Consider the following 27,092-nt stretch of genomic DNA (forward strand, 5'->3'; position numbering starts at 1 on the left):
ACACAATAACAACTTCTAGGATTTCCATTATACAATACAAAGGTGTAGTAAACATTCTTATCTTCGCATGCTTGCACAAATACATACTTAGGTTAAATTCCCAGAAGTAGAATTGCAAAGTTTGGAAAATATGCGTGTTAGTCATTTTTATTAATAATGAATCACTTTAAAAAACCAAAATTAAATCTATAATATTAATAAAGCTGGTAAATTGATAGACTCAAATTTATTCTTTTATTTTTCAGCTACGACTACGATTTCTCCAGCTCCTCCAGGTTCAGTAACTCTTAACGTACTTATGTTGTTAAGAACTTTATACGGTGATAGGTAAAAAATTGCTATCTTGTTTTAATTTGCATTTCTTTAATTATCAGCGATGATTAACTTTTTTTCCTCTGCATTTATTGGCCGGTATTCTATTTTCTATAAGCTGTTTATTCATGTCTTTTGCCCATTTATTTTATAGATTTCTAAATATTGTTGATTTGTGAATTTCTAACTATTGTTGATTTGTGAGAGCTCATTATAAATTGTTGTTAGGTGCCGTTGAGTTGGTTCCGACTCATAGCAACTCTCTGTACAACAGAATGAAACATTGCCCGATACAGCGCCATCCTCACAATCGTTACTATGCTTAAGCCCATTGTTGAAGTCGCTGTGTCAGTCCATCTCTTTGAGGGTCTTCCACTTTTTTGCTGACCACTCTACTTTACCAAGCATGATGTCCTTCTCCAGGGACTGATCCCTCCTGACAACATGTCCACAGTATGTGAGACTATAGTCTCACCGTCTTTGCTTCTAAGGAGCATTCTGATTATACTTCTTCCAAGACAGATTTGTTCATTCTTTTGGCAGTCCATGGTATATTCAGTATTCTCCAGCACCACAAATCAAAGGTGTCGGTTCTTCTTCAGCTTTCCATATTCATCGTCCAGCTTTCACATGCATAGGAGGTGATTGAAAACACCATGGCTTGGGTCATGTGCACCTTAGTGTGTAACTATACCTTAGTTATTTATACATTATAAATTAAAGCCCTTTTAATAAGAAGTGAAAGTTTTTCCATTTTTCCTTTTTTGAGAGGGGGATGGGGGGTTTTTTACTAAATTTTGTATGGTTTTCATGCTATTGGATATAGGTTCCTTTTTATAACTTTTAATTATATGAGTAGCATACAAACACATTTTTGTTAAATTTCAAACGTTACAAAAGTGTTACAGAGTAAGAGATGAGTTCTAGTGTATTGCTTGAATGAAGCACTGTTAATAGTTCAGGGTTTCCTTTATTTCTGAACATGATCATCCTTATATGTGTAGTTATACACAGAGTTTGGAGTTTATTTTTTTAAAACAAAAATGACATGATACACGAATTTTTTCTGTGACTTGTACTTTTTTTATTTAATGTCTTGGATTGTGGGTTATATTTAGATTTATTCTCATCCTCTTTAGTGATGACATGAATATATAGCATGTTTTATTTAACTATGCTCTTATCAGTGATCTTTTATATATGGAGAAGCTAAGGAGCATTCTGGTTGTACTTCTTCCAAGATAGACTTGTTTCTTCTTTTGGCAGTCCATTGTATATTCAATATTCTTCTCCAGCACCACAATTCAAAGGCATCAGTTCTTCTTCTGTCTTTCTTATTCACTGACAAGTTTTCACATGCATGTGATGCGATTGAAAATACCGTGGCTTGGGTCAGGCACACCTTAGTCTTCAAGGTGACGTCGCTGGTTTTCAAAACTTTAAAGAGGTCTTTTGCAGCACATTTACCCATTGCAGTGTGTCATTTGATATCTTGACTGCTGCCTCCATGGGTGTTGATTATGGGTCCAAGTAAAACGAAATCCATGACAACTTTGATCTTTTCTCCCTTTATCATGATGTTACTCATTGGTCTAGTCGTGAGGACTTTTGTTGAGGTGCAATCCATGCTGAAGGCTGTGGTCTTTGATCTTTATTAGTAAGTGCTTCAAGTCCTCTTCACTTTCAGCAAGCAAGGTTGTGTCATCTGCATAACACAGGTTGTTAATGAGTCTTCCTCTAATCCCGATGGCCCGTTCTTCTTCATATATAGTCCAGCTTCTCGTATTATTTGCTCAGCATACAGATTGAATAGCTACGGTGAAAAGATACAACCCTGATGCACACCTTTCCTGACTGCAAAACAATCAGTATCCCCTTGTTCTGTCCGAACAACTGCCTCTTGATCTATGTAAAGGTTCCTCATGAGCACAATTAAGTATTCTGGAATTCCCATTCTTTGCAGTGTTATCCATAGTTTGTTATGACCCACACAGTCAAATGCCTTTGCATAGTCAGTAAAACACAGGTAAACATCCTTCCGGTATTCTCTGCTTTCAGCCAGGATCCATCTGACATCGGCAGTGATAGCCCTGGTTCCACGTCCTCTGCTGAAACTGGCCTGAATTTCTGGAGGTTAACTGTCGATATACTGCTGCAACTGTTTTTGAATAATCTTCAGCAAAATTTTGCTTGTGTTTGATATTAATGACATTGTTCTATAATTTCCACATTCGGTTGTATCACCTTTCTTGGGAATAGGCATAAATATGGATCTCTTCCAGTCATTTGGCCAGGAAGCTGTCTTCCATATATTTTGGCATAGACGAGTGAGCAACTCCAGCGCTGCATCTGTTTGTTGAAACATCTAAATTGATATTCCATCAATTCCTGAAGCCTTGTTTTTCGCCAATGCCTTCAGAGGAGCTTGGACTTCTTCCTTCAGTACCATCGGTTCCTGATCATATGCCACCTCATGAAATGCTTGAACATCGACTGATTTCTTTTTGGTATAATGACTCTGTGTATTCCTTCCATCTTCTTTTGATGCTTCCTGCATCGTTTAATATTTTCCTCATAGATTCCTTCACTATTGCAACTCAAATCTTGAATTTTTTCTTCAGTTCTTTCAGCTTGAGAAACACCAAGAGTGTTCTTCCCTTTTGTTTTTCTATCTCCAGCTCTTTGCACATGTTATTATAATACTTTGTCTTCTCGAGCTGCCTTTTGAAATCATCTGTTCAGTTCTTTTACTTCATCAATTCTTCCTTTTGCTTTAGCTGCTCGATGTTCATGAGCAAGTTTCAGAGTCTCCTCTGACATCCATCTTGGTCTTTCGTTTCTTTTCAATGACCTTCTTTCTTTCTTCATGTGTGATGTCCTTGATGTCATTCCACAACTCATCTGGTCTTCGGTCACTAGCGTTCAATGCATCAAATCTATTGTTCCGATGGTCTCTAAATTCAGGTGGGATATACTCAAGGTCATATTTTGGCTCTCGTGGACTTGCTCTGATTTTCTTCAGTTTCAGCTTGAACTTGCATATGAGCAATTGATGATCTGTTCCACAGTCGGCCCCTGGTTTTGTTCTGACTGATGATATTGAGCTTTTCCATCATCTCTTTCCATGGATGTAGCCGATTTGATTCTTCTTTGTTCCATCTGGCGAGGTCCATGTGTATAAAAAAAAATTAAAAAAAAAATTTTTTTTTTTTCCATGTGTATACTCACCTTTTATATTGGTGAAAGAAAGTATTTGAAATGAAGAAGTCATTAGTCTTGCAAAATTCTATCATTGGATCTCTGGCATTGTTTCTATCACCAAGGCCATATTTTCCAACTACTGATCCTTCTTGGTTTCCAGCTTTTGCATTCCAATCATCAGTAATTATAAGTACATCCTGATTGCATGTTCGATCAATTTCAGACTGCAGCAGCTGATAAAAATCTTCTATTTCTTCATCTTTGGTTTTAGTGTTGGGTGTGTAAACTTGAATAATAGTCGTATTAGCTGGTCTTCCTTGTAGGCGTATGGATGTTATCCTATCGCTGACAGCATTGTGCTTCAGGATAGATCTTGAAATGTTCTGTTTGATGATGAATGCAACACCACTCCTCTTCAAGTTGTCATTCTCATTCACATCGGCCAATACCAGTCCGTTTTAGCTCACTAATGCCTAGAATATCGATGTTGATACATTCCATTTCGTTTTTAACGATTTCCAATTTTCCTAGATTCATACTTCATACATTCCACGTTCTGATCATGAATGGATGTTTGCAGCTGTTTCTTCTCATTTTGAGTCCGCCACATCAACAAATGAAGGTACCGAAAGCTTGACTCCATCAATGTCATTAAGGTTGACTGTACTTTGAGGAGGCAGCTCCTCCGCAGTCGTTTTTTGAGTGCCTTCCAACCTGGGGGGCTCATCTTCCAGCACTATATCAGACAGTGTTCCTCTGCTATTCATAAAGTTTTCACTGGCTAATGCTTTTCAGAAGTAGACTGCCAGGTCCTTCTTCCTAGTCTGTCTTAGTCTGGAAGCTCAGCTGAAACCTCTCCTCCATGGGTGACCCTGCTGGTATCTAAATACTGGTGGCATAGCTTCCAGCATCACAGCAACACCCAATCCCCGACGGTACGACAATCTGACAGACATGTAGGGGAAAAAAAAAATTTATATGCACCTTGCTATATAGTCCTAGTTGCTCTCCATCTAATGAGATAGCACACTGCTTCCCTCCACTCTATTTTCGTGTCCATTCGGCCAGCTGCAGACCCTCTCTGGCCTCTCATCTCCTCTGCAGACAGGAGCTGCCCCCGTAGTCTCATGTGTCTACTTGATTCAAGAAGCTCACTCTTCACCAGTATCATTTTCTATCCCACAGTCCAGTCCAATCCCTGTCTGAAAAGTTGGATTTGGGAGTGGTTCCTCTCTTGGGATAACAGAAGGTCTGGGTACCACGTCTAGGGTCCTTATAATCTGATTCAAACCATTAAGTCTGGTCTTTTTACGAGAATTTAAGGTCTGCATCCCACTGCTCTCCTGCTCCTTCAGGCGCTCTCTGTTGTGTTTTCTGTCAGGGCAGTCATGGGTTGTAGCCGGGCACCATCTAGCTCTTCAGGTCTCAAGCTGATGTAGTCTCTGGTTTATGTGATCCTTTCTGTCTCTTGGGTTCATAATTACCTTGTGTCTTTGGTGTTCTTCATTCTTCTTTGATCCAGTTGGGTTGAGACCAGTTGATGCATCTTAGATGGCAGCTTGCTAGCGTTTAAGACCCCAGACGCCACCCTCCAAAATGGGAGGCGGACTGTTTTCTTAATAGATTTTATTATGCCAATTGCGTTAGATGTCCCCTGAAACCATTGTCCCCAAACCCCTGCCCCTGCTACGCTGGCCTTCGAAGCGTTCAGTTTATTCAGGAAACTTCATTGCTTTTCGTTTAGTCCAGTTCTGCTGACCTCTCCTGTATTGTGTGTTGTCTTTCCCTTTCCTTAAAATAGTTCTTGTCTGCTATCTAATTAGCAAATACCCTTCTCCCTCCCTCCCTCCCCACTCTCATAACCATCAAAGAATACGTTTTCTTGTTTAAACTATTACTGGAGTTCTTATAATAGTGGTCTCATACAATATTTGTCCTTTTGCAACTGACTGATTTCACTTAGCATGTTGTTGTTGTCAGGTGCCGTCAACTTGGTTCTGACTCATAGCCACCTACGCACAACAGAACGAAACACTGCCCTGTCCTACACCATCCTTAAAATCGTTGTTATGCTTGAACTCATTGTTGCAGCCACTGTGTCAATCCACCTCGTTGAGGGTCTTCCTCTTTTCTACTGACCCTGTACTCTGCCAAGCATGATGTCCTTCTCCAGGGACTGATCCCTCCTGACAACATGTCCAAAGTATGTAAGATGCAGTCTCGCCATCCTTGCTTCTAAGGAGCATTCTGGTTGTACTTCTTCTAAGACAGATTTGTTCGTTCTTTTGGCAGTCCACGGTATATTCAATATTCTTGGCCAACACCACAATTCAAAGGTGTCAACTCTTTGGTCTTCTTTATTCATTGTCCAGCTTTCACACGCATATGATACGACTGAAAATACCATGGCTTGGGTAAGGTGCACCTTAGTCTTCAGGGTGACATCTTTGCTCTTCAACACTTTGAAGAGGTCCTTTGCAGCGTATTTGCCCAGTGCAATGCGTCTTTTGATTTCTTGGCTGCTGCTTCCATGGGTATTGATTGTGGATCCAAGTAAAATGAAATCCTTGACAACTTCAGTCTTTTCTCCGTTTATCATGATGTTGCTCATTGGTCCAGTTGTGAGGATTTTTGCTTTCTTTATGTTGAGGTGTAATCCATACTGAAGGCTGTGGTCTTTGATCTTCATTAGTAAGTGCTTCAAGTCCTCTTCACTTTCAGCAACCAAGGTTGTGTCATCTGCATAACGCAGGTTGTTAATGAGTCTTCCTCCAATCTTGATGCCCCGTTCTTCTTCATATAGTCCAGCTTCTCGTATTATTTGTTCAGCATGCAGATTAAATAGGTATGGTGAAAGAATACAACCCTAATGCACACCTTTCCTGACTTTAAACCAATCAGTATCCTCTTGTTCTGTCTGAACAACTGCCTCTTGATCCATGTAAAGGTTCCTCATGAGCACAATTAAGTGTTCTGGAATTCCCATTCTTTGCAGTGTTATCCATAGTTTGTTATGACCCACACAGTCAAATGCCTTTGCATAATCAATAAAACACAGGTAAACATCCTTCTGGTATTCTCTGCTTTCAGCCAGGATCCATCTGACATCAGCAATGATATCCCTGGTTCCACGTCCTCTTCTGAAACTGGCCTGAATTTCTGGCAGTTCCCTGTCGATACACTGCTGCAGCCGTTTTTGAATGATCTTCAGCAGAATTTTTCTTGTGTGTGATATTAATGATATTGTTCTATAATTTCCACATTCGGTTGTATCACCTTTCTTGGGAATAGGCATAAACATGGAACTCTTCCAATCAGTTGTCCAGGAAGCTGTCTTCCATATTTCTTGGCATAGGCGAGTGAGCACCTCCAGCGCTGCATCTGTTTGTTGAAACATCTCAATTGATATTCCATCAATTCCTGGACCCTTGTTTTTCGCCAATGCCTTCAGAGGAGCTTGGACTTCTTCCTTCAGTACCATCGGTTCCTGATCATGTGCCACCTCTTGAAATGGTTGTATATCGACTAATTCTTTTTGGTATAATGACTCTGTATTCCTTCCATCTTCTTTTGGTGCTTCCTGCATCATTTAATATTTTCCCCATGGAATCCTTCACTATTGCAACTTGAGGGTTGATTTTTTTCTTCAGTTCTTTCAGCTTGAGAAACGCCGATCGTGTTCTTTCCTTTTGGTTTTCCATCTCCAGTTCTTTGCACATGTCAGTATAATACTTTACTTTCTCTTCTCGAGAGGCCCTTTGAAATCTTCCATTCAGTTCTTTTACTTCATCAATTCTTCCTTTTGCTTTAGCTGCTCAACGCTGAAGAGCAAGTTTCATAGTCTCTGACATCCACCTTGGTCTTTTCTTTGTTTCTTGTCTTTTCAGTGACCTCTTGCTTTCTTCACAGATGATGTCTTTGATGTCATTCCACAACTCATCTGGTCTTCGGTCACTGGTGTTCAGTGCATCAAATCTATTCTCGAGATGGTCTCTAAATTCAGGTGGGATATACTCAAGGTCATATTTTGGCTCTCGTGGACTTGCTCTGATTTTCTTCAGTTTCAGCTTGAACCTGCATATGAGCAATTGATGGTCTGCTCCTACAGTTGGCCCCTGGCCTTGTTCTGACTGATGATAATGAGCTTTTCCATCGTCTCTTTCCACAGATGTAGTCAATTTGATTTCTGTGTGTTCCATCTGGCGAGGTCCATGTGTATAGTCGCCGTTGATGTTGGTGAAAGAAGGTATTTGTAATGTAGAAGTCGTTGGTCTTGCAAAATTCTGTCATTTGATCTCTGGCATTATTTCTGTCACCGAGGCCATATTTTCCAACTACTGATCCTTCTTTGTTTCCAACTTTCGCATTGCAGGCGCCAGTAATTATCAATGCATCTTGATTGCATGTTCAATCAGTTTCAGACTGTGGCAGCTGATAAAAATCTTCATTTGTTCATCTTTGGCTCTAGTGGTTGGTGCGTAAATTTGAATAATAGTTGTATTAAATGGTCTTCCTTGTAGGCGTATGGATATTTTCATATCACTGACAGCGTTGTACTTCAGGATACATCTTGAAACGTTCTTCTTGACAATGAATGCAACACCATTCCTCTTTGAGTTGTCATTCCCAGCATAGTAGACTGTATGATGTCCGATTCAAAATGGCCAGTACCAGTCCATTTCAGCGCACTAATGCCTAGGATATCGATGTTTATGTGTTCCATTTCATTTTTCACGATTTCCAATTTTCCTAGATTCATACTTCATACATTCCAGGTTCTGATTATTAATGGATGTTAGCATAATGCCTTCCAGATTCCTCCGTCTTATCAAATGTTTCAGATATTCATCGTTGTTCTTAGTTGATGGGTAGTATTCCATTGTGTGAATATACCATTATTTATCCATTCATCGGTTGATGGGCACCTTGGTTGCTTCCATCTTTTTGCTATTGTAAACAATGCTGCAGTGAACATGGGTGTGCATATATGTGTTAGTGTAAAGGCTCTTTTTTCTCTAATATATATTCCAAGGAGTGGGATTGCTGGAATCGTATGGTAGTTCTATTTCTAGCTATTTAAGGAAGTGCCAAATCGATTTCCAAAGTGGTGGTACCATTTTACATTCTCACCAGCAGTGTGTAAGTGTTCCAGTCTCTCCACAACCTCTCCAACATTTATTATTTAGTGTTTTATAGAATAATGGCACCCTTTTTGTAGTGAGATGGAATCTCATTGTAGTTTTGATTTGCATAATCATGAGCATTTCCTCATGTGTCTGGTAGCTACAGAATGTCTTCTTTAGTGATGTGCCTGTTCATATCCTTTGCCCATTTTTTTTTTAACTTTTATTGAGCTTCAAGTAAACATTTACAAATCAAGTCAGACTGTCACATATAAGTTTATATACACCTTACTTCATACTGTCACTTGCTCTCCCCCAGTGAGTCAGCCCTTCCAGTCTCTCCTTTCGTGACAATTTTGCCAGCTTCCAACTCTCTCTATCCTCCCACCCCTGCTCCAGACAGGAGATGCCAACACAGACTCAAGTGTCCACCTGATACAAATAGCTCAGTCTTCATCAGCATCTCTCTGCTACCCCCTGTCCAGTCCCTTCCATGTCTGATGAGTTGTCTTCAGGAATGGTTCCTGTCCTGGACCGACAGAAGGTTTGGGGACCATGACTGCCGGGATTCCTCTAGTCTCAGTCAGACCATTAAGTATGGTCTTTTTATGAGAATTTGGGGTCTGCATCCCACTGATCTCCTGCTCCCTCAGGGGTTCTCTGTTGTGCTCCCTGTCAGCCTTTGCCCATTTTTTAATTGCAACATTTGTTTTTTTGTAGATGAGTTTTTGCAGTATCATGTAGATTTTAGAGATCAGACACTTATTGGAAATGTCATAGCTAAAAATTTTTTTGCAGTCTGTAGGTAATCTTTTTACTCTTTTGGTGAAGTCTTTGGATGAGCATAGGTGTTTGATTTTTAGGACCTTGCAGTTATCTAGGTTTTCTTCTGCATTTTTAGTAATGTTTTGTATACTGTTTATGCCATGTATTAGGCCTTCTAGGGTAGCGTCGTCCCTGTTTTTTCTTTCATGATATTTATTGTTTTAGATTTTATATTTAGGTCTTTGATCCATTTTGAGTTCATTTTTGTGCCTCGTGTGAGGTATGGGTCTTGTTTTCATTTTTTTGCAGATGGATATCCAGTTATGCTAGCACCATTTGTTAAAGAGACTGTCTTTTCTCTATGTAACTGACTTTGGACCTTTGTCAAATATCAGCTGCTCATATGTGGATGGATTTATGTCTGGATTCTCAATTCTGTTCCATTGGTCTATGTATCTTTTTGTTGTACCAGGACCACGCTGTTTTGAGTACTGTGGCAGTATAATAGGCTCTAAAATCAGATAGAGTGAGGCCTCCTACTTTGTTTTTCTTTTTCAGTAATGTTTTACTTATCCAGGCCCTGTTTCCCTTCCATGTGAAATGGGTAATTTGTTTCTCTATCTCATTAAAGAATGTTGTCAGAATTTGGATTGAATTGCATTGTACGTATAGATCATTTTTAGTAGAATAGACAGTTTTACAATGTTAAGTCTTGCTATGCAGGAGCAAGGTATGTTCTTCCACTTACGTAGGTTTCTTTTAGTAGTGTCTTGTAGTTTTCTTTATATATGTCTTTTACATCTCTGGTAAGATTTATTCCTGAGTATTTTATCTTTTGAGGGGCTGTAAATGGTATTGATTTGATGATTTCCTCTTCAGTATTCTTTTTGTTGGTGTAGAGGAATCCAGCTGATTTTTGTATGTTTATCTTGTATGCTGAACTCTATTAGTTTCAGTAGTTTTCTTGAGGATTCTTTAGGGTTTTCTGTGTATAAGATCATGTCATCTGCAAATAGAGATACTTTTACTTCCTCCTTGCCAATCTGGATGCCCTTTATTTCTTTATCTAGCCTAATAGCTCTCGCTAGGACCTCCAGCAGAATGTTGAATAAGAGTGGTGTTAAAGGGCATCCTTGTCTGGTTCCTGTTCTCAAGGGGAATGCTTTCAGACTCTCTCCATTTAGAATGATGTTGGCTGTTGGCTTTGTATAAATGCATTTTATTATGTTGGGGAATATTCCTTCTATTCCTGTTTTCTTGAGAGTTTTTATTATGAATGGGTGTTCAACTTTGTCAGATGCCTTTCCTGCATCAATTGATAGACTGATGTGGTTCTTGTCTTTTGCTTTGTTTATGTGATGGATTACATTGTTTTTCTAATGTTGAACCATCTCTGCATACCTGGTATGAATTGCACTTGGTCATGGTGAATGATTTTTTTGATATGTTGTTGAATTCTATTGGCTAGAATTTTGTTGAGGATTTTTGCATGTAAGTTCATGAGGGATATTTTAGATGCTGGCTTCAGAGAATGAGCTTGGGAGTATTCCATCGTTTCCTATGCTGTGATATATCTTTAGTAATAGTGTGTTAACTCTTCTCTGACAGTTTGGTAGAAGTCTGCAGTGACGCCATCCGGGCCAGAGCTTTGTTTTGTTGGGAGTTTTTTGATTACCTTTTCAATCTATTCTTTCGTTCAGGGTTTATTCAGTTGTTCTACCTCTGTTTGTGTTAGTTTAGGTAAGTACTGTGTTTCTAGAAATACATCCATTTTTTCTAGGGTTTCATATTTGTTAGAGTACAATTTTTCATAATAATCTGATGTGAGTCTTTTAATTTCAGTTGGGTCTGTTGTAAGATGGCCCATCTCATTTCTTATTCAGGTTATTTGTTTCCTCTCCTGTTTTTCTTTTGTCAGTTTGACCAATAGTTTATCAATATTGTTAATTTTTTCAAAGAACCAGCTTTTGGTCTTGGTATCTCTTTCAGTTGTTCTTCTATTCTCTATTTCATTTAATTCTGCTCTAATTTTTATTATTTGCTTTCTTCCGGTGCGTGAGGGTTTCTTTTGTTGCTCTCTTTCTATTTGTTCAAGTTGTAGGGATAATTCTTTGATTTTGGCCCTTTCTTCTTTTTGTAAATGTGCGTTTATTGATAAAAATTGACCTCTTAGTACTGCTTTCGCTGTGTCCCAAAGGTTCTGATAGGGAGTATTTTCATTCTCATTGGATTCTATGAACTTCTTTATTCCATCCTTAATGTCTTCTATAGGCCAGGCATTTTTGAGCAGGGTATTGTTTAGTTTCCAAGTTTTTGATTTCTTTTGACTTCTTTTTATGTTACTGATTCCTGCTTTTATTACCTTATGGTCAGAGGAGATGCTTTGTAATATTTCAATGTTTTGGATTCTGCTAAAGCTTGCTTTATGACCTAATATGTAGTCTATTGTAGAGACTGTTCCACGTGCACTAGAAAAGAAAGTATACTTGGCTGCTGTTGGGTGGAGTGTTCTGTATATGTCTATGAGGTCAAGTTGTTTTATTGTGGCATTTAGATCTTCCGTATCTTTACTGGGCTTCTTTCTGGGTGTTTTGTCCATCACCGAAAGCGGTGTGTTGAAGTCTTCTAATATAATTGTGGAGCTGCCTATCTCACTTTTCAGTTCTGTTAGAGTTTGTTTTGTGTGTTTTGCAGCCCTGTCATTGGGTGCATAAATATTTGATATGGTTATATCCTTCTGGTTTATTGTGCCTTTAATCATTATATAGTGTTCTTTCTTATCTTTTGTGGTGGATTTTACTTTAAAGTCTGTTTTTTCAGAAATTAGTATTGCTACTGCTGCTCTTTTTTGATTGTTGTTTACTTGATATATTTTTTTCCATCCTTTGAGTTTTGGTTTCTTTGTGTCTCTAAGTCTAAATGGTGTCTCTTGTAGGCAGCATATAGACAGAGCGTGGTTTTTTATCCATTCTGCCACTCTCTGTCTCTTTATTGGTGCGTTTAGTCCATTTCCAGTCAGTGTAATTATGGATAGGTATAAGTTTGGTGATGTCATTTTGAAGTCTTTTTTTGTGTGGTGTTGACAGTTTCTTTTTCCCACATAATTTTCTTTGCTGAATAGTTTATACATTGTGTTTTCCTCTCGTTCGTTATTGTTGATTTTGCTTCTGCTGAGTCTCTATTTTATTCTTGTATTTTATTTGGATGAGTAAGATTGTTAGTCTCCTTTGTGGTTACCTTAATATTTACTCCTATTTTCTTTGTTGAAACCTAACTTTTGTTTCTTTATATTGCCTTGTCTTCCTCTGCATATGAAAGAAAGATCTATGACTACAGTTCTTATTCCCTGTTTATTGTTTTAATGTTGCCATCTTTTACATAATGACATCTCTGTTTCCCTGTTTTGGGTGTTTTTTTGTTTGGTTTATGATTTCCCTCTCTGGGTTGACATCTGATTGCTCTGGCTAGTGTTCTAGTTATGGGTTGATAAGTGATATTATTGATTTTCTAGTCAAAGAACTCCCTTGGTTGGCATTTTTTTTCCTTCAATAATTTATATAAGTCATCCCATTGCCTTCTTGCCTGCGTGGTTTCTGCTGAGTAGTTCGAGTTTATTCTTATTGACTTTCCTTTGTAGGTGACTTTTCATTTATCCCTAGCTGCTCTTAAAAGTCTCTCTTTATCTTTGGTTTTGGCAAGTTGATTATAATATGTCTTGGTAACTTTCCTTTAAGATCTACTGTGTGTGGAGTTTGATGAGTATCTTGGATAGATATCTTCTCATCTTTCAGTATATCAGGGAAGTTTTCTGCCAACAAATCTTCAAGAATTCTCTCTGTATTTTCTGTTATCCCACCCTGTTGTTATTCTCCAATCACTTGTAGTATATTTCTCTTGATAGAGTCCCATGTGATTCTTAGGGTTTTTTTTTTTTTTTTTAATTCTTTTATCTGAATTTTCTTCAAATATGTTGGTGCCAAGTGCTTTATCTTCAATTTCAGCAATTCTGCCGTCCACTTGCTCAGTTCTGCTCCTCTGACTTTCTATTGAGTTGTCTATTTCTGTAATTTTATTGTTAATATTCTGAATTTCTGATTGCTGTCTCTGTATGGATTCTTGCAGCTTATTAAATTTTTCATTATGTTCTTGAATAACCTTTGTAATTTCTTCAGCTGCTTTATCTGTGTGTTCCTTGGCTTGTTCTGCATATTGCCTGATCTGTTTCCTCATGTTTTTAAGAGTTCTGTATTCTGCATCCAAAACTCCAGCAATGCATCTTCATCCAGAAGATCCCTTGATTCTTTGTTTTGAGAGCCTGTCGAAGTGATTGTGGTCTGTTTCTTTATGTGATTTGATATTGAGCATTGTCTCTGAGGCATCTGTAAGTTATTGTGTTAGTTTATTTTGTTTGCTTACTGTATCCTAAGTTCTTGCTTCGTTTTGTTTTGATATGCCCATATAGGTTGCTTGAGTGAACTAGCTCGATTATCTTTGCCTTTGAAGCTCTAATGTCCTGTCACTAGATGGCTAGAGCTTTTATCAGGTCTACCTGCCTAGGGGAAACCTTGGTGGTGTAGTGGTTAAGTGCTACAGCTGCTAACCAAAGGGTTGGCAGCTCGAATCAACCACGCACTCCTTGGAAACTCTATGGTTCAGTTCTACTCTGTCCTATAGGGTCGCTATGAGTCAGAATCAACTCAACGGCACTGGGTTTGGTTAGGAGGAGTCCATTCACTTTTCTTGTATGGATTTAGCTCAGGTGTCCAGGTAGTTTGTCATCAAGTGTGTGGTACAGGCTCTGTCCTACAGTCTTAGAGGGGCAGGGGTGATGGGTAAAAGTACTGGTATCTGGTTGAAGCAAGGGGCCACGCTCTGAACAAAGCAGGAAGCTGACAACCGTCCCCCCTGTGTTTGTGAGGAAACCTTGTCCCTCTTCCCTAAAGCACACAGGTTGGTGGGTTCTGCAGATGGACCATGGGCTCTCAGTGCTTTTGGTTGTAAGGACTGGGAGGTACCAATTATTCTTGGACCCCCGTCGTGGGTGGCTGGGTGACATGAGTGGAGCCTACCAGTCCTTATGCCCCTGATGTGGGTAGGTGAGGACCCTGTTTAATAGGCAAAGTGATATCAAACATCAAACACCCACCTGTCCCCCGCACAGCTGAAACAGTTGCAGTCTGCCAACAAGGGCCTATTCTCCTGAAATAGGCCCACATAGGTCCATGCAGGGGGGAGAGGTATTCAAAGTCCATGGACCGTTTATGCCTGGATAGGAGGTGGTTCTGTCCTGAGTGCCCCAGCTTAGTGGGGCTGGCAGATTATCTTTTCCCCCAATTGTGAATTTATTCCTTTTCCAAGGCCGGGAGAATAGCTCAGGGCATGCAGCAGGACCTATCTCAGGCCTAGGGAAATCGACAGCCACTGAAGCCGGCTTGGGGCCTGGGGGCATGGTAAAATATATGCAAGTACTTAGCTGTTGCCGAGAGTGCCGTTCTTCTCTGTTTTTGGCGATGTGAATAGGCTGTGCGGCTGGCTGTTTCTCCCTGAGGAAACTACGGCTGAACGCTACCACCAGCCCGATGAAGTCACTCTGGGGAATGGTGCCTAAGGGTTCCTGGCAGTTCAGGTCTGGCAGAGAAGTTGCACTGTTAAAAGGCTAAAGTAGCATTCCTGTATGTACATAGGTGGTTCGGGGGGCGTGTGTGCCCCCCGCTGACTGTGGGTTCAGTGGATAAAAACCAGGTCAGCGATGCTAGACGGGCGCGAGGCCCCGTGATCTTCTCAGTAACCTTGGTGTGAGTAGCCTGGGAACTTGAACTGCGACATGCCCAAAGGGGGTGGCAGGTCCGGGTTGAGGTCTAAGGTGCTGCAGTTCAGGCCAGCAGGTCCGGGGCTAGGCTGGTCTTCTCCTCCTCTTCCTCTGACAGTACCAGGGAGGCTGCTGTGGCTGCCGCCCGTCTCCACACAGCCCCACGGTCCACCGTCCTCTACAGCTCCCGTCCATGTTTTGTGTGTTATTTGTTATGATAGGTTATTTTTTGAGTCTGGGAACACTCAAAAATTTTTCCCATATAAATTAATGGTAATTACTTCACTCGATTCTCCTTCAGCTTACGAAAGCTTTCATAGGAATGCTCTGCTTTTGGATGGCTGGGGAAACATGTAAGGAGAAATCTGCTTACTCTACCACAGAATGTCATCAGAGGAAATGTTAGTGGGCAGGGAGAAGAAACCTGATGGCATTCAGTGTAAATTTATAAAAGTTTATGGTACTGCTTTTAATAAGAGATCATAATACAATTTATAAAGGAAATAATTATTGTGTTTTTCTTTAAAAGATGAAAAATAAAAGCCTATGAATCTTTAAAGCTTTATTTTTTCTTTTAGCTTTTTTATTTTTATGTAGTCTCAAATTCACAGAAAATTACAGTAGTACAAAGAATTCCCCAAATGTTAACATTTTACCACATTTACATTATCATTTCTCTATATATATCTTTGTTCATTTCTTCTAAACCATTTGAGACTAAGTTGATACATTGCCCCTGTACCCATAAATATTTCAGGTTTATTGCATAAAAAGGATATTTACTTACATAATTACAGTATAATTATTAGAATCAGGAAATTAATATTGATATACCGTTATTTAATCTATTGTTATTATCGATAGTTGCTGTTGAGTCAATTCATACTCATATTTTACTTAATCCATTTTTCTTCTTTTTTTCTAGGACATGCTCCTTCCACTAAACAGCCACCGATTTCCAGCCTTCTAGGTTTAGTATTATTTTGGTTACTAAGAACTCTGCATTAGGAAACCTTAGAGTTCACGTGGAACTACTAACATTCTAATCATCTGCGGTTAAGGAAGAAACCAGGTGTCACAAATTATTGATGATAATTGACATTTAGGGAGTTATTTTAAGTAGTGTAGATTCTGTAAAAAACAGCTTGAGGGTGATGTCTGACATCCTCTAACTTCATTCACAAGGGGAAAAGAGAATCAAAATCAACAGCTCAAGACTGATTCCCATGAGGCGGGGGCCAGACAAGCTTCCTCTCTCTGCCATCTCTACTAATTCTCATACCAGCCTTCCCTCACACAGCACTTTGTACTTCTCTGCTGGGTTCGATAATTCATTGCAGTGGCTGCACAAAACTTGAAGACCATACTCACAAATATGAGGTTTATTATACAGGAAGTGACAGTTATAATTCAGGCTCAGGAACACTCAGGATATAGTTCTTTCATCTGGACAGCCTCTCCCCAGCTGTACCTGCAGACACGCCTCTCCTTGGCCCTAGGTCTCTCCTGAAAGGTGCTCAGCTTTCTCTCTCTGTGGTCCAGGAAGCCTACCACGCCATTTCCTGCTGGCAGGTCTCCTGCTGGTCTCCTTCCTTGGTGGTGGTGATGGTGGGCTCTCCTCTTTGCTCTGGAATTGGCTCTCTCTTATGGCAAAACTGACCAATCCTCTTGGTAGGCCACAATTACCTATCACAGTCACCTGGGTGAGAGTTACAAGACCATGGCTAAAAAGGCCACACACAAAAGTATTTAGTCGTACCGCAGACCACTCCTTGGCTTTTCTAGCCATGGTTCTTTAATATTTGGAGGATAGCTTCCCCCTCCCAATCATTTTACCAGTCCAAAACAGTCATTAACAGTCTTTCAATAGGGAAGAGAGTCCACAGGATGAGGATACTCAGGTACCAGCCATTCAGATTTGCTGCAGGTGACCATCAGATTTGGTCAGGCTCTCCAACAGTTCATCTCATCTTCACGCTTTCTGGCCTCTAATAAAATTTAATTGGGAATATTATTCCCTTGATCTGAGTGTCATGAGGGATCGGCATAAGCAAAACTTTTAAAGGACCTTTGGTTTGGCCACTGTAGTCCACCAGCAGTGCCTCCTCCTTAGTCCACTCTTTCACACTTAAAGTTTCTACAGTTACAGTTGTACAGTCACAATTAACCCTGTTAACAGTCAACACTCACAGCTGAATCATACACTGTCTATGCCCCAGACCCATCAGGAGAAGAAGAATCTCTTCAGTGGGGATCTTCCCGTGTCCCCCTCATTTTGTATAAGCACACTCATGAAAGTATGTAAGCCAGTCACTTGATGCCTTTATCTCCCCCCATTTTAGATAGCCAGTGTTTAAATTGCACATCCCTATCAAACCAGTACTCTGAGGAGACGAGCATGTTCCTTGGTCTTAAAGAATCTTCAGGTCCGGTTGGAACTTTGAGCATCTGCATTCATAAGCAAAGCCCAGTCCAGAGCAAGCAATCAAATTGCAGCAATCCATACCAGCACATGGTGTCAAACATCTTTCTCTTCATCCAGTTGGGTTCAGTTCAGCTCATCCTATCTGTAACTGAACGCTGCTCAGGTTCTTTTTTTTATTGGTGCATTTAGACCATTTACACTCAGCGTAATTATTGATAGGTATGAGTTCAGTGCTGTCATTTTGATGTCTTTTTTTGTGTGTATTGATGACAGTTTCTTTTTTCCACTTAATTTTCTGTGCTGAGTAGTTTTCCTTTATATATTGTCTTTTCCGTTTTTTTATTGTTGCTGCTTTTGTATTTGCTGAGTCTTTGTTTTTCTCGTTTTTTATTTTGATGATTGTTTGTTTCCTTTGTGGTTACCTTAATATTTACCCCTATTTTTCTAAGTTTAAACCAACCTTTTATCTCTTTATATCACCTTGACTTCCTCTCCGTATGAAAGATCTGTGACTACATTTTTTAGTCCCTCTTGTTTGATTTAATGTTGTCTTTACATAATGATGTCTCTGTTTCCCTGTATTGAGCATTTTAGGTTTGATTTATTTTTGTTATTTCCCCATCTGGGTTGATATCTGGTTGTTCTGTCCTCTGTTCTAGTCTTGGGTTGTTATCTGATGTTACTGATTTTCTAACTAGAGAACTCCATTTAGTATTTCTTGTAATTTTGGTTTGGTTTTTGCAAATTCCTTAAACTTCTGTTTATCTGGAAATGTGCTAATTTTGCCCTCATATTTGAGAGATAGCTTTTCTGGATATATAATTCTTGGCTGGCAATTTTTTTTCCCTTCAAGGCTTTATATATGTCCTCCCATTGCCTTCTTGCCTGCATGGTTTCTGCTGAGTAGTCCAATCCTAGTATTATTGACTCTCCTTTGTAGGTGACTTTTCGTTTATCGCTAGCCGCTCTTAAAATTCTCTCTTTATCTTCGGTTTTGGCAAGTTTGATTATTTAATATGTCTTGGTGACTTTCTTTTGCGATCTATGTTATGTGGGGTTCTATGAGCATCTTGGATAGATATCTTCTCATCTTTCCCAATAGCAGAGAAGTTTTCTGCCGACAAATCTTCAACAATTCTCTCTGTATTTTCTGTTTTCCCCCCATGTTCTGGTACTCCAGTCACTCATAGGTTATTCCTCTTGATGGAGTCCCACATAATTCTTAGGCTTGAGGGCGGTGTCTGTCCTCCTCTCATTTCACAAGGGGAAAGGAGATGATCAACAGCCCGAGGCTGATTCCCGTGAGACAAAGGTCAGACATGCATCCTCTCTCCATCTTTACTGACACCAGCCATCCCTCACATAGCATTCTCTATTTCTGTGCTTGGGTTCGATAATTCATTGCAATGGCCACACAGAACCCAAAGACTATACTCAACAATTATGGGGTTTATTCTAAGGGAAGTAACAGTTACAATTTAGGCTCAGGAACACTCAGAATATAGTTCTTTCAACAGGACAGCCTCTTCCCAGCCATACTGGCAGGCATGTCTGTCCCTGGCCCTAGGCTTCTCCCCCAACGGCACTCAGCTTTCTTTCTGCAAGGACCGGGCAAGTCTACCACGCTGTCTCCTCTTGCCAGGTCTCTCCTGCTGGGTCCTTCCTGCTGGTCTCCTTCCTTGGTGGTGGTGGGCTCCTCTCTGCCCTGGAATTGGTTCTCTTTTAAGGCAAAACTGACCAATCCCCTTGGTAGGCCACAATTACCCTATCACATGGTTACCTGGATGGGAGATACAAGACCATGGCTAGAAAGGCCACACACAAATGTAATGAATTACACCAGAGATACCATGACAAATATAAGTGATCATATGTGCAGAAACAGGTAGTCATAGTTTTTAAAGAAGTACCCTGTTATGGATTGAATTGTGTCCTTTACTATGCCTGGTAGTATAGTGGTTAAAGCACTCAAGTGCTAACTGAAAAGGTCAGCAATTCGAAACTGATCATATTGCTTTGAGTTTGAATCTACTGGACAGCAGTGGGTTTCTGGTTTATGCCTGTGGTTATAATAATATTCGGGAATGAGCTGTCTTTTATTATGTTAATGAGACAGGATTAGTGTAGGGTGTGTCTAAAGTCAGTCTTTTTGAGATACGAAAGAGATTAAACAAGGAAGCCAGGAAGCAGAGAGAGGGGAAGAGAGATGCCAGGCCACATGAAGATCACCCAGGAGCAGAAGCTCAAAGAGACAAGGACCTTCCTCCAGAGCCGACAGAGAGAGAAAGCCTTTCCCTAGAGCTGGCACCCTGAATTCAGATTTCTGGCCTCCTAAATTGTGAGAAAATAAATTTCTATTTGTCAAAGCCATCCACTTGTGATATTTCTGTTATATCAGCACTAGATAATTAAGACATACCCCAACATGGGATTCCTAGTAGGGTGAGACTTTGGGTGTCGCAAATGGTTAAGCACTGTGCTGCTAATCAAAATGTTGGAGGTTGGAGTCCACCCAGAGATGCCTTGGAAGAAAGGCCTGGCAATCTGCTTCTGAAAAATCAGCCATTGAAAACCCTATGGAGCACAGTTCTACTCTGACACACATGGGGTCCCAGGAGTCAGAGTCAATGGAAACTGATGGTAGGCTGAGGTAAGTTTCTTAAATGCTATGGTTAGATGTAGGTTAGAATTATTAAAATACAACTTGCTTTACATGTGGCAGTGTTATTTTGTGATGGCAATTTGTAGATAAGTTTTCTTTTCACTTGTGCATGAGCCTTAAAGTAATACATGCTGGGTTAGTTTTTTGGAGTAATACGCTTTATGTAGGCTTACATTGTTCATGCATTATACATTAAAGAAAATGATAAATTATAATAGTAACAGTTAAAGTTGAGTGAAATATAAAGATTTTTTTTGATAAGTAAATGAAGACAAGAAACTATTTGTATTCATTTGACTAGTAATAATCATTTTATAAAATGCACTCTAGCTTAACTTGTAGTATATGCTTTAGCTGTGAACACATGGCCAGACTGTCCTGGTGCCAGTAAATCCAGGGCCATCTTAAAATGTTAGATACTTGGTACTTGTTTATGAAAGGAGGTCGAAGTTCAGCATGACAGTTCATGTGTGACTTGTAGCAGTTTAATAATATCATCAGCAGTTTAGATTGTAGCAGGTTAGTGATAATAATAAGGGAAGTTTAGATTGTAGCAGGTTAGTGGTGGTAAAAATGGCAGTTTAGATTGTAGCAGGTTAGTGATAGTAATAACAGTTTAGAAGCAGAGCTACTATTGACAGAAACATGTCAAAGAACTTAGATTTCGTAGAATTAGTAGTTAGTGGTCTCTGAGTAGTAAAAAATGCATGTTTAAGTTTCTCTGCATAACACATCCAAGTGTTCTTGTGTTTCATTTACATTTTTAAAGGGAATCTTAGTAATCAGGACTATGTCTTAATTGATGTGGGGATGGGGGTCAGAAGGGGTTAATGATAAAATAAAGTATTATATGTGAAGAGTCTGAAAATAGTATCTGTGATAGGTTCATAGAAATTTGACTTCTGCAGATCCCTTTTTGGGGAAAAATTTAAAATTCCTACCAAATCATAAGAAATGATAGAATGAATATTGAACTAAACCAACTATACTGGGATAATAGTTTTTTTATTGTTATTTTCCCCTAATCTAGTGAATTCTGATTGCTCTAATGGCCTTTACTAAATCCCCTGTGGGGTAGCCACAGCCCAAAGCCATGGAACAGGAGGTTCACATCCAGACTTGGGCAGGTTGGACCTAAACCAGGAAACTGGTTAGGGTTCTGTGATCCACATGGCCTGGACGCCCTGGCAGTCATGCTGAAACTAGGAGACGGATTCTTTTGCTGTAATTCTTAGATGATCTGATAGAAATAAAAATGCAGCTGCTACCTGGAGACCCACATATGCTTCGTATCTTCAAACTGTTTTTCTGTTTTTCTCAGATGGAGGCAGCATTGCTGTGATCGTTATTGCAGTATGTAAGTATCTCGAACCTTAATACCACGTAAATCAAAATCTCCATTAACAAAGAAGTGCATTAGTTGTGTTTTATAGTTTTTCCATTTTTAAAGCTTGAGATCCAGTAAACCAATCTAGAAAAACCTTCCATGTGATCTGCTAACTTGTGGCGATGATTTTATATTACTTGATACTCAGCATAACCACTTAGTAACAGCGTTTCTCACATGATTAGTAATAGGACTTTGCTTCCCAAATATGCCTTTGGTGATTTTCTAAATTAAGCATGGACTCTTCTCTGACTCACTTTGGAATGTTTAAGTGATTCCCGGGAACTGGATTTAGATAGTGAAGAGTCCAGATGGTATCTAAGTATAAAACCCAAAACCAAACCGGTTGCCGTCGAGTCGATTCCAACTCATAGCGACCCCGTAGGACGGGGTAGAACTGCCCCATAGGGTTTCCAAGGAGCGACTGGTGTATTCGAACTGCCGACCTTCTGGTTAGCAGCCATAGCTCTTAACCATTACGCCACCGGGGTTTCCGTGCATGTATGTACGTGCTTAAATAAAATCATGTTTTCTGACCACTGAAATGTAACTAACATTTACTTCTGCTAGATTTTGAATCTTGGTGATGAGTTTTCAGAGTAACATGTCATTTGTTTCCTGTTTTTCGTAGCAGTTGGAGTTGTAGTAGTTTCCATCTTCCTGTATAAGTACCGTCACCACAGGAAGAGAGGGTAAGTGGAAGCGCCTTTCTTCTAGGTGACTGGTCCTTGCCCCCCGACTGGCTTTTGTGCAGCCTCAGTTTGTAACCTCTGCTGCATGCAGTCCTGTTCTAAATGTGCCTGCATTGCTGTGCCCTCAGCATTCTGTTCCTTTGCTGACAGTATTTTCAGCCACTTTTCATACTGCAACAAGAGTAGTCTGTGCAGAGTCACTTCAGCTATTATTAAAAAAAAAAATTTTTTTTTTTTTTTTTAATTTCTGTGGGATTCGAGGTTTCAGTTCTGCAGCGAATCATGGATCTCTGTGAGGCCTTTCCTGCCCTAAGCATACCCTACCTCCTAAATTGGAACAGTGGCCAAGATTAAAGTCTTTCATGGTGGAGACTGTATGACAGTTGTATTCACTTGAATTTTTATGATGAAAGTTTGTATAACTTAGGTAATTGTATATAGGTATCTCATTCAAATACCCAATTTGATTTCTTTTCATCTAGAGGCGTTATTTATACATATGAACTGAGGGATTAAAAGCAGCACAATTTGATTTCCCTTTTATGTTCTCTTAATTTACTAGGTTGCCGTAAAACTGATGGGGTTTGCTGACAGGGGTAAGATACACAAGGTGCCTCAATTAACTTTTTTCTCTCTCTTTTCATCTATAAAAACGAGAAAAGAGGTGCTTAGGATAGCAAAAAATTGACAGATAAATACCGTCTAAAGAAAATAGGGGTTTTAAACATCAAACTTAAATTTTAATGAAATAATTTATAATTTAACAAAAGACTTAGAATAAGCCATGGAGCATCAACCAAGATTCGGTGCTTTGGAATTTCTGAAAGATAATAAGCATTTTAATTTATTTTTTCTCTGTGGTTTTGGAAATAGCTTTGAAGTCAAACAATAATCTTAAGACATTTGAGGTTCATGTTTTAGGATATATTTTCCTTTTATATTAATCATTGGGTCTGGACTATGTAATAAAAGAATATTCTTCACTGATAAAGAGCTCAGACCTTTTTCATATTATTTAGTTACCTTTTTTAAAACACCCACAATGCCTTCCAAAAGGCTTATGTAAAAGAACTTCTAAGGAAAAACAGAATACGATATTCTGTGCCTCATTTTCTTAAAACATGACTGCATCAGCATATTGATGGGGGGGGCTCCCTAAAAAGAATGATGGAACTCTCTCAAGCTACAGTTAACGGGTCTTTCACAGCTGAGCAGTTACTGAGTATTACCCCACACTGGAGGTTCAATGGCAATAGTGACTGGAGATTCCAAAGTAGTTTGTTTTCTGACTTTAAAAAGCCCATATTTTACAGCAAATATTATTTGGAAAGAAAACAGAAGATTGCAGTGTTCAAATTTTAAAGTGTTTTGGGAAGATATTTTTTAACAAATCAACATAACTAACCTGTATATAGTAGCTCAACTTAGAAAAGAGAAGTTTTTTTTAAAAAATGGGGTGGGAAAGGTAATTCCTAATTGCCTTAGAGCTAAACTATAAACCATACTAGAACCTTTCAGGCTGTGTGCTGCCTTCTTCCTGACAAGCATGTTCAGTCAAAAATTCTGTATACCATGTGATGGCTGAATTAAATAAAATCCAGGGTCCCTCCATTTAGAAATTCTGTATATCATGTGATGGCTGAATTAAAATCCAGGGTCCCTCCATTTAGAAATTCTGTATACCATGTGATGGCTGAATTAAAATCCAGGGTCTCTCCATGTTTTGGCTTCAAGACCTTGAAGTCCTGTTTAATCCTTTAAGTTCTATATTATTTTAATAGCTGAATTTACTGTAATGAGGGAGTGATATGCCTTTCTTCTTTACTGTCTAGAGCATATTTCTCAAACTTTAATATGCACATTAACCACCTGGGGATATTGTTAAAATGCAGATTCTTATCCATTAGCTCTGGGGTAGAGACTGAGAGCCTGAATTTTACTAATAAGCTCCCAAGTAATGATATTGGTGGGCCGTAGACCACACTTTGAATAACCAGAGTGTAGGCTATTATTGATGTGCCCATGTTCTTGAAGTTTTACGAAAAGTCACAAAACCTATTGGCAAATTTTTCTCATGTTTAACATCATTGGATTTCTTAAGACTCATCTGTGTGTATGTTTAAAAGAAAAAAAAAGAGGTGTACCCGACCTTGTCGGGTACTACTTGGCTTTATTTTGCTGGGTTTTTTTTAAAGGAATAAAAATATCTATTATATTCCATGTACTGTTTAATGTCCATAATCCTTTCTCCCAAAATTGGCTATTGTTGCCATAGAATCTTCCATAAAAGAAACTCCATATATTCTACAGAAGACTATAAAATATATGGAGTTCCTTATAATTCTGAAAGAAGGGTAGATAATCCCAAATTGCTGTTAAAGCTTGGTTCAAAATGGATTTTATGTAAACTTGTATTTATGATGATTTGGAAAGACAGTTACCCTTGTACCAAAGTACAAAAATAATATAAGTAGTCATTTTCAAAGGAGTCCCAGTGACACAAAGGTTAAGGTCTCTAGCTGTTGAGTGAAAGGTTGGCGGTAAGAAGCCACCCAGTGGCCTTGAGGGAGAAAGACCTGGTGATCTGCTTTCCTTAAGATTACAGCCAAGAAAAGCCCATAGGGCAGTTCTGCTCTGTCACATGGGGTCGCTATGAGTCAAAAATTGACTCCAGGATACCTCACGGTAGTATTTTTTAAGACCATTAAGCATTGTTTAAATTACTTGATGAAAAATGGCCAAAAGGTTTCCATTTCTTAGCTCTCAGCTGAGACTAGAACAATGACACAGGTCCCATTCCATGCTGCTGCTTTTTTCCTTCCAGTTTTCTTGCTTAACTGGCTTCTCTGCCATTCTTTCTAGTCTTGGAATCCACCGCCCTTGCTCTGTGCTTCCTGCTTGAGTCCCATGTTGCATATGTCCTCACTGTGTGATACTGAAGACTGATGCTTTTTGTTTACATAAATGTTTTCACTGCTTGTGGTTTTTTTTTTTTTTTTCCATTAATGTATGATTTTCTTTATTCCAGTTAATTCATATCTGGATAAATGAGAGTTGGCTAATTTAATTAAAATTATTTACATAATTTATATATTTTACTACCTATGACAAAATAGTTTTTTTTTTTCTTTTCCCCCATTAAGGGTGTTTAGTATTCGGTGTACATTAAACCTATTTTTAATGTTAATATTGACTGATCCAATAACTTTTGTGATTTTTAAGCTGTCATGCTTAAATGTTAGAGAAGTTTTTGGAATTTAGTGTCAATTCAAGTGTTTGGGAGTGTAATGACATGTGGCAAAAAAAACTTAAGAGTCAATTTAACTTGAACATTTTTCTTCTTGGCTCTCATTCTTATGCGTTCAACAAACTCTTCAGAAACTTTAACAAAAATAATATATACCAAGAGATTTTGTCATTAGCTTAGAGAACACATGTATGATTTTAGATCTGTCTCCAAAATATAGGACATTATATAATACTGTTTTACAGTTTTTCCCTCAGGTTGAAACCAAATGTACTATGGGAAGAAACTATACTCAATGCAAAAGTCAAGGTGCATGTGAAAATTTATGAGTTGTTATAAAATTGAGTTCTAAGACAATGTGACATTAATTTAATATATACTCTGTGAACCCTCAAAATCCATGGAGCTAGAGACAGGGCCATTTCTCCTCACACAATCTGCTATTTTTTGAAAGAATTTTTACGTTATTTACTTCCTTGCAATATGGTTTCAAGGGTGAACACGTTGAACAGAAATTTAGAAGCTGTTTATCTGTCGGATGATCTGTAAGACGTAAAAGCTAAGTTGCTTCTTGCACAGAATTCATGTTTCAGGTCCCCATATTGGAAAGTCTCGGTTTATGGACCTAAGTTCTCAGCTTTACTTCTCTAGAATTGGTTTTATCCCATTGATTACATCACTCCTGTGTCTTTCTTTGTTTGACGTCACTATTTTATTCAGTCCTTTTCCCTTCTTCTGTTCAGCACATACATAATTGATGAGAGCCACAGAGAAGTAAAATTTATTTCTCTCTGAGATGATAGATGAAAGAAAGGTTTTCTTTTATCATTAAAAGGTATCTGATTTCTGTTTCTTTGAGCGATACTTTCTTTTCAAAAATACTCTATTGATATTTAGATATCCATAACCTGAGCTAAGATGAACTAAGATGTGTTGGCAGTGAACATCAAGAGGAAACTCAAGTTTCTGCTCCCTTGGCCTAAATTATTAATGTCTTCTTACACCATTTCTTTTTGAAGTTTAAAGTAAATAATGGTTACTGACAGTCTTTTGCTTTGACATAGGCTTAAATGGAGTAATGTCAACCCCATCCTTTTATCAGACTGTCTAGGTTCCTCTACCTTCTAGAGCAGCCATGAATCCAAAAGTAAGCCCAGCAGGAAATCATCAAATAATCAATTCATTTTAAGTGTGAGGGTGGGGAGGATCCCATCTACAGGAACCAAAATATACAAAATTTTATGAATTTATTCAATTGAAACTTTTAACTAACTCAACGAAGGCATAGTTAAAAGTTAAAAACCTGGTTCCCTTGCTCAGAATATTTTCAGCATAATAAAAAAAAAAAAAAAAACTCTTCGAGTTTGAAAAATTATAATTTGCATTACCTTAATCACTTTGACCCCATCCACCTCTGTCTTTGAGTGGGAATAAGCAGTGTTCCTCCATTTCTGCTGATTGGGTGTGTG

At 38.9% G+C, this 27,092-nt stretch overlaps 1 protein-coding gene across 9 annotated transcripts in view; it reads left to right on the plus strand.

Moving 5' to 3' along the window:
• CD46 (CD46 molecule) overlaps nt 1-27,092 on the plus strand; it is a 79,114-nt gene that overhangs the window by 46,124 nt on the left and 5,898 nt on the right. For 4 of the 9 annotated variants that reach the window (XM_049857749.1, XM_049857750.1, XM_049857754.1 and 1 more), the window contains 4 exons: nt 246-275; nt 16,136-16,180; nt 21,619-21,654; nt 22,316-22,376. In XM_049857749.1, the coding sequence (XP_049713706.1) occupies nt 246-275; nt 16,136-16,180; nt 21,619-21,654; nt 22,316-22,376 (172 nt within the window). Of the gene's footprint in view, nt 1-245; nt 328-4,044; nt 4,136-16,135; nt 20,006-21,618; nt 21,655-22,315; nt 22,377-22,938; nt 22,973-27,092 lie in introns of those variants that run through there. The other 5 variants (XM_049857751.1, XM_049857755.1, XR_007513747.1 and 2 more) reach the window with 5 other exon arrangements.

The sequence above is a fragment of the Elephas maximus genome, chromosome 18 (assembly GCF_024166365.1).
Source record: "Elephas maximus indicus isolate mEleMax1 chromosome 18, mEleMax1 primary haplotype, whole genome shotgun sequence".
Lineage (NCBI taxonomy): Eukaryota > Metazoa > Chordata > Mammalia > Proboscidea > Elephantidae > Elephas > Elephas maximus.